The sequence below is a fragment of the Parambassis ranga genome, chromosome 16, assembly GCF_900634625.1.
Source record: "Parambassis ranga chromosome 16, fParRan2.1, whole genome shotgun sequence".
NCBI classification, from domain to species: domain Eukaryota; kingdom Metazoa; phylum Chordata; class Actinopteri; family Ambassidae; genus Parambassis; species Parambassis ranga.
The window spans coordinates 7,948,283-7,956,834 of record NC_041036.1 but is presented as its reverse complement, the minus strand read 5'-3'; the positions used below and the strand labels follow the sequence as shown (position 1 = coordinate 7,956,834).

At 41.9% G+C, this 8,552-nt stretch overlaps 1 protein-coding gene across 1 annotated transcript; it reads right to left on the bottom strand.

Annotated features, from left to right (window-relative positions):
• Positions 1-3,526: 3,526 nt before the first annotated feature.
• On the bottom strand, positions 3,527-7,904 carry irx1a (iroquois homeobox 1a). The gene is made up of 4 exons (XM_028425360.1): positions 7,369-7,904; positions 5,098-6,199; positions 4,751-4,826; positions 3,527-3,923 (listed from the first exon to the last, which is right to left on the bottom strand). The coding sequence occupies exons 1-4, from the start codon at positions 7,609-7,611 to the stop codon at positions 3,848-3,850; spliced, it is 1,497 nt and encodes a 498-aa protein (XP_028281161.1). The 5' UTR covers positions 7,612-7,904; the 3' UTR covers positions 3,527-3,847.
• Between the last annotated feature and the right edge of the window lie 648 nt (positions 7,905-8,552).

Sequence of the window (8,552 nt, the reverse complement as noted above, 5' to 3'; positions counted from 1 at the left end):
AGGCAAGTACTAGCTCCTTGTTGCTATTTGTGTTTGACTGTAGCCGTGCTGAGAGCCTCCCTCCCTCCACTTTCCCTTTTCCAACCGAATCCTCCAACCTCTTCCTGTGGCAAGAACCGTGTCTTACAGCAGCCTATCGCTCCTGGAATGAAAAGCCTGTGACCAAGGCATCCGTTCCTTTCACTGCCATTGTGTCGCTGAAACAAGGAGCAGGACCAAAGTAGTCAAATGAACATGGTGTAGCAGGGTTCGATGGTGGCCCCGCTGCGGGTTGCTGCTGTTGCTGCTGCTGCTGCTGGGCTCCAGTGACTTGTTGTTGCTTGTTGTTGTTGTGTGTTTTCCCCCGGCTGAAGCCGGGGGGCCCGGGATGGTGCTTTTGTGTCAGTGTTCGACCAGTGCTGCACTCATGAAACTAGATAAATGGATTAGAGGGGCACAGATATGGGCGGGCATCTTTGAGAAAAGACAACGGAGATGTTGAAGGGAAGCGGGGTGGTGGGGTGGGGGGGTGTTGGTTGAAAGAGGAGGGTGAAGGGAAAGGAAGAGGCAAAGACATTTGTGTTGTTGGACAACAAGGGGTCGAGCCTGTTGTAAGAATAGCCTGCTTCTGCCAAAAAAGACAAGACAGTGATAAACTTTCCTCCCCATGCAGTCAGCTCTCTCCCCCCTTCACTCTTCCTGTTACACACACACACACAGTGTCACAATGCACAATTCAACCACTAAAATGAATGGATTGCCACAGCGTGACACGTCTCAGTTGCAGGGGGAGATGGTCCTTGTTCACCAACAAAAGACTGTGGTATTATGGGGAGCACAGCCTGTGACAGAATGCTAAATTGTTTTAGGGTCAACAACTTATTGTCTTTGCATGAGCCATAATTTACATATCTACCCAAGAAGGCTTCAGCACCCAGTCCTCAGATGAAAACAGTCGAACCTCTGAAAGACTTATAAGCTTTGAAAATAGTTTTGATGACTTGATTTGATATTTTCCTCCAACAAATTCCTCTTTTTTTGATTTAGTAAATGGTAACTATAATAATGACAAAATAGGTGCCATTAATTTAAATTGTGTTCACCAATATAGGGTAATTATATAGTACAGCTACAGACATTATTATCTGTTTACCAAAGCAGTGTTATTATCTAGCTATATTTACATTTAATTCATTTATCTCCTCTTTTTTCCATGTTCAATTATTTTCTTTTTTTTTCCCCCTCCCCTGCATCTTGGCCCAGGGCATCCGGGGAAGAAATGGCTGGAAGTGACAGCCTAATTATCAGCTTCAACTCCGCTCATTACCCATTAGACAATCCACTGTACATCCACTTACTAAATGAATAATTTTGTATATATTATGGAAACACAATATTATGGCCTGCAGCTAACGCCTTTTGCGCTAACCTCATGCTGTTTCGGTACAAAAGAAATAAATGGGACACCGAGAGGTTATTTAATTTTAGCCCCCAAAAGCCAGCTCATGAGAGGATGTCATGTGCAAATGGGATGCGGAGGAAAGGAAGAGAGAGGGAGGGAGAGGGTGGGCGATATGAAATTTACACACCTGCCTTTTCTCCGACGCAATATTACATTATATTAGTCATTATCACCAAACACGTGCTGTAGCATGAGTTAAATTGACAAGAGTCATGTCTGTCTTTTTTATGAATTAATATTATTCTAATTTCGACGGTGGCTGGAACAATATGTCAAACTTAGTTATTACACGGAAGAAGTGTTAAGTTCATATTCACGCATACATTATAATGCGTTTGCTTTGTGCGTAAAGTTGGTTTCGTGTAATTATGAAAGCGCAATGACCCTCCTGCGGACAACAACACCTTCACTGACCTCTGTTAATTTTTGAACACGGTCCTGCGCTGTGTGACTGTTTAGCGAATGACCATTTAAGTGACGGGGATTTATGCGCATAGACGTTCCCCTATGCCACCACAGCTACGGTCTAGTCAACGTTTACCAACAACAAAAAAAAGAAAGAACAGGTTTGCCCTTTTGGCTTGTGCACGCATTTCTAATGACTTCATTTGGAAGCAATGGAGGTATTAAAGGTAATAATTGCAAACTGCGAATGATTTATTGTAGATTATTATTAGAAAATGTCACATAATCATTATGATTATGGGCTTTGTTTTTGATGGATCACGCGGTTTCAGTAAATATAAAGGGGACATCTATTCTGATATTCTCATAGAATGTATGAAATTATACAACCTTGAAGCCTAATGCTGCACCATGTATAATACTGAGTGTTTTTATGCGTTTTAAAGCTCTTTATGGGAGAAAACGGCTTCAGGTTGAATCTATATATTCCCCGCCTATAGAGGTCGCTGTGATATTGCAAAACAGATGTATGTAAGTCACTCCACAGGTTTATGACGCTCAAATCCTTCATCCTGTGGAAGAGCTCACTTTGCAGCTTACTGTGATTAAAGAAAGGGTCCTAACAGAAAGAGCAAAATTAGTGTTGTCAGTCTGTAGTCAACTTATTGTAAGAAAGATCTTATTTTGTGTGGCTCTTGCGTATTCAATAGCATGTTAACAATGTAAGTAACGCTTTAAAATCACCTATTTCATAGTACACAGTAAAAATAAATAGGTTTCTGCTCTCCTAGTAAAATTAAAGTATGGATAACTGAAGCAAATAATAATAATAATAAGAAGAAAACAAGAAAAAACCTCAATGATTAGATCACCCACCATCACAACTAATTATTGCACTTCCCCCCTTATTATGTTTAAACCCCATTAGGCTGTTGTGGTAAATCAATATTTGCTTTTTGGTCACCGATTGAGGAGCAAAGAAGCCGCTTTTATAAGGTAATGATCACTATCAGCTTCGGAACAGACAGGGCCCCCAAAAACAGTGACCCTGCTCCACAGGGTCCCACAGGGTGTCAGCCTTCTCCTCCCCCCCCCCCCCTCCTAAAAAAAAAAGAAAATATTAATAATTTATCTTCGAATCGACTTCTCCCTCTGACAGATTAGATTTTAACCATTTGATTTTGTTTGGACTGGGCGTTCCCATATTATTACTTAATGACCTTCCCAGCTGCTCCTGTCCATTTTCTGTCACCAGCAACCATCTGGACACTTATTAGCACCTCAATGCATCCACGCTGCTTTCCTCCCAAACTTGAATAAAATTAAGCCTGGTTGCATGCAGACTGCCAATATATTTTTTGTCCCCCCCCCCCCCTCCATCCAGTTCCCAGCCTTTTTAAAAAAAAAATAAATAAATAAATAATTAAATTGGTACCACACCAACATTTGTTTATAATAATAATTTACGTCGCAATAATAATAATAATAATAATAATAATAATAATAATAATCATGTAAAAATAATAATAATGTAGGCTGAGAATCGTAGGTTTTCTCTATAATTTCATTTAGTTTATTAAGCAAAATATACGATCTGGACAAATTCCTTCAACGTTTCCTATTTACAAATTTAAATCACTTGGTATTTACATTAAAGAAAGGACACCAAAAAACACAAGATAGAGACAAAAAAATAATTATAATAATAATAATCATAATCATAATAAAAAGCCTACCAAAATGTCCCAGCCTGCCTGGGCAAAGTGGAGAGAGAGATAGAGAGAGAGAGAGTAACATTATAGGCGCGATTATAGGCTACACAACAATAGAGGAAGTAATCCATCCATCCACAGGATATTACCAAATTACGCCATTTGTTCTGTACCGACTGAATGCTACGCTGCATTATTATTCGTCATTGTCCTTTTTAGGGAGTGTAAAGTCTTTTTTTCTATTTTTTTTCTTCTTCTTTTTTTTAAAGCACGAAAAAAAATGTCTTGATCAAGCCGAAGAAAGGGCAGTGAGGACCCGTTGCGTGGCGTCTTGTGGACTCCTGGCGCTGGAAGGCAGAGAGGATCTGGATAAAGAATAATACAGAAAGGTAGATAAATACCCCCGCCGTGTTTGGACAGCGGGTTCCAATATGCATCTCAAGTGCCTGGCTGAACAGATTTTTTTTTTTTTGAGTAGAAACAGACGGCAGTCCTCCTTCAAAACAGTAATAATAGTAATTATAATAATAAAAATAATAAGGACTACCTGCTTTGTGTATTCTTAATAATTTGAAGTTATTATCATTTTGCACAGATAGAGGTGGTATTTTGTCGGCTAACACTTAAATACAGAGGTGAACTTTTTTCCTTTTCTTCTTTGGGGTAGAGCGCTCCCCTGGGCTCCGGGTCTCCCATGGGTCTTTAGGGAAAGCACACAGCCCAGACAGAGCCCGTTTTACTCGGTGACTTGATAAGTAGCCACACTCTCCCCAGAGGGGAAGAATTAAAGGGGGTGTGGGATGGGAGTCAAGACCCCTGTCACCCGCAAAACAAACTGTATTTTTTTTCAAATTTTTGTTTCTTTTGTAGTAATATTACGTAGTATATTAAGTAAAATATTTAAAAAAAAAGATTTATACAGGAAAGCAGTTACTATAGGTTTTTGCAGCCGTTTAATTAGAATATATTTTGAATTATAACTAATAATAATTTGTTCATATATTCATGCTTAATTTAGGCCTTTAAGGCCTAAATTCGGCATTCTATTAAATGCTGTTAGCAATATTGCCATAAAAATAAGGTATGTATTTTTAAATATGCAATAATCATGTCATTTGAAATTCACTTTTTATTTTTTTAAATTATGTCAACGTGTCTGTACTTCAGAGAGAGAGAGAGAAACTTGTCTCACCTGTCGTGGATGGGTCTAAAGGAAGACTTCAGGGTCTGCGTTGGAGGTGATTCAGACCTTACACCGTTTTCATGGTCTAAAAATAAAACAGATACACATGTCAGTATTTACACGCTGGATTAAATACAGGCCCACATTTTATTTCTCTTTTTAAAAAGTGTTTGCTAGTTTGTAAATATTGAGGATGTGTCTGAGTGTGTGTGTATGTGTGTGCACTGTGCTTTGATATTGTAAAAATAAACAGTAACAGGCACTATTAAAACAATCATATAACACTACAAATCTGAGTACTTTCAAAATAAAATTCTTTGCGCGTGCGTGTCAAAACAGTGCGTGTGCGTGTGTACCTATGTGCTTTGGACTGTGGGTCTCTGACGCGGCCTTGCTGTCGTTGCTGAGTGCTGCTGAAGCTGCAACCGGTGACACCACCACTGATGTCGGCTGCTGCTGCTGCTGCTGCTGAGCCGGTAGGTGGTGGTTGTGGTGGTGGTGATGGTGCTGGTTTACTCCCAGAAACGATCTGACATTCAGCAGGGAGTTCTGGCCCAGGAAAGCCCCATTTGTCCAGTTATGGAACTTTCCAATCTGGCAAGTGTACAGTCCATGACTGGGCAGGAAGGCCGGGTGCGTTTGGATTTGATGGTGGGGCGCTGATGGGTGCGTGGTGGCTCCTGGGCCACAGGGGGACGTGGGTTTCTGGGATGAACTATCGGGACTAGTAGCGGTCTCTGCTAAAGACCATATTTTGGGCTTATTGTTAGAAGGGAGAGGAAAGCTCCCAGGTCTGTCCGGAGACAAAACTCTTGTGGTGTTGTTGTTGTTGCCGTCCGAGTTCTCTTTACTCCCCGGGAGAACTGAAATAGTGCTCTTAGATTTTTCAAAGGCCTCGTGGGCCTGCAGGGCGAAGGCCCGTCTTTTCTCCAAGCTGTCCAACTCTCCAGCCGCTCCGACACCGCCCCTGTGGTCCCTGCTCCCCTCTGTTGATTTATCGTCATCATCCTCGTTGCTTTGATCCCCGTCGTTGTCGTCTATTTTGTCTATATCTATGCTCTCCAAATCAATCTCCTCCTCGTCTTCGTTTTTCTCCGCCTCGTCTCCACTGCCGAACAAGTTACCGTCCTCTCCACCTTCTTTGCTCCTGCTTCCCCAGGTCACCTTGTTCTCCTTCTTAAGCCTCCTCCTGGCGTTTGCGAACCAGGTGGAGACCTGCGTCAGCGTCATTTTAGTGATGATGGCCAGCATGATCTTCTCCCCCTTCGTCGGGTATGGATTTTTCCTGTGCTCGTTGAGCCAGGCTTTCAGGGTGCTGGTGCTCTCTCGGGTGGCGTTCTTGGGCCTGGCCGGATCCCCGTACTGAAACTGGCCGTATGGATAGAAAGCAGGAGACGTGTGGGCAGCGAAGCTGGCAGGATGGACGCCAGGGCTGTCCTTCAGCTCATACTGGGACCCCTTTAAATATCAAGGATAATGTGTTACTCGTGGCAAACTTAGAAAAAAAAATAGATTGATGTGCTGCAATGTTTTACAACGTATCAAAAACGCATTTCATCCATAATTCAAACACCTAAAATGACCTCTATCAAAAAAAAATCCTGGAGTTACAGTTGCACCTGACTCAGAGCTTTCCACAAATAAGCTTCTCAACTTGCAACATGCCACATGCTAGGCCTGCGGCACCTGCTCTCTCACAGACTTTTTTTTTACTGGCAAATGTTCTTCATACATCATCCGCATAATAAAGTGAGCAGGGCGAGAGAAAGTTGATTGTAAACAAACAGTTGACAGCTTTAATATATAGATGCTACCTGGCCAGCTCCCCTCTGCACCCCTACAAAGCAGCCTGACGGCCTATAAGTGAAGTTTTTCCTCCGCGCGTCACAGTCTCATACTTCTGTTGCCGGATTGAATCCCCCGGGTTGCTCCTATTTGCTTTGGAGAAGCCGTCAAGCGTCAATTCATGGAACGCAGGAGCTCGTATTTTAGATAATATGTCTTGTTTTGAAACTTTAGCTCAGCACACGCTGTCTCTGGGCCTATACTGCACACACACACACACACATTGGCCAAACACACGAACACACTGCCAAGTTAATTATTATCACCAATGTGTTTAGACCAAACACACACACACACACACATTTACATTTAAGCGAACGTATAGCTTCTTGAATATAATGTGCATTTTTTACTTTTAGATCTTTTGTTACACAGAATTGTTTTTGCAACAAATTAAAAAAAAGCAAAAATGTCTCAGAAGCAACTTTTTTTCAGTTTCTTTTTTTCTTGTGCGCTCATTGTAGTTTTATTTAAGGAAATAATCCACATTTTCTTAATAAACAACAGGGAGAATATTTCAACCCGTATTTTTCTATATATAGGATTTTCTACTGATCTGACAAACTTTGCAGTTTGCAGCCAAACACACCGAGAGACCAACAAAAATCGAACAACTCTGCAGCGACTTGCGTTAAAGAATCAACATAAAACACATTGTAAAATGCACATGCATCCATTCTGTTTGTCTTCATATAAGAAATGATTGTTCTTTTCAGACCTGAAGAAATAACCCTCCTCTGTGCACTTCTCTAAACACAACAAAAGAAAACATCCATTCTTACCATTTGTGAGAAAAGAGCCAAGTCCGCGCTGGTGTACGGTAAAAAAGCGCTGTAGTTGTGTGCATACGGGTTGGCGTACATGCCTAACACCGATGTGACGGCTGCTGCGGTGGCGGACGGACTTCCACCGATTTCGTTGCTCCCTCCCCGGGATGAAGGCGTAAGCACTCCCGGTCTCTCGCTGCCGTACACCGCCTGGGAGGCACTTAAGTACTGCGGGTAGCCTAGCTGGGGGAAAGACATCTCCACCGTTGTCTCGCACAGCTCTATCGTCCGACAAACTGTGCGTTTTTTTAAAAAAAAAGTGTGCGAGGAGGGTGGAAAAAAAAGGAAGAAAAGGGGGAACCCGAAGGAGTGGAGGGAAAGTGTTTTAAGCCAAAGTCACAGCTACTACAGACATGCACTGGGTATATGCAGTCAAAACAAACCGCCTTTAAATCTCGGCTTCCTCTCTTTTCTCGCGCAAAGTCCGCTGGATGTGATCAGATCAACAATTGCGCTCCGACTGACGCGCCTGGCCCTGAGGTCTCCAGGCTGATCTCTCAGATACAATTTGAAGTTGATGCTTTGATTGGCATCCCCTACTTGAGCCTGCAAGCTCCTCCTCGTTTGGAGCAATGTGGATAATGTGAATATAGAGTGAGCACATTGGCTGGGGCCTCTCTCTCTCTCTCTCTCTCTCTCTCTCTCTCTCCCTCTCTTTCTCTCTCTCTCTCTCTCTCTCCCCCTCTCTCTCTCTCACTCTCTCCCTCCGTGTTTGGACTTATTGTATGTTAAATGTTCAAGCATTAGAGTCCATTCAGCGAAGGCTTTGATTGTTGTATGACAACCTGTCTACACGATTTTACAGCTGTCCGACACAGGGGGAAGTAAACCCGTCAGAAGAAGGAACTTACTTTGAATAGAATTAAATTGTAATTAAAGGGAAAGCCTCACCGCCGAGGAATTAGTTTTTACTAACACGAGCTGGTGCTTTTATTTATTAGTGACTCATTTTCTCTGGAAGTCTTTTTCATAAAGTTGAATTTAGCCGCTCATATAACGTTTTAAAAACTTTATATACTTATTAGAAAGACACAATACGTTATTACAAAGACATATTTTATTCTCACACATGTCTAATTAAAGAAATTAAGCTTAACTAAAAGCTTACAGTTCACCGATCTTCATTTAACAGGAAGATC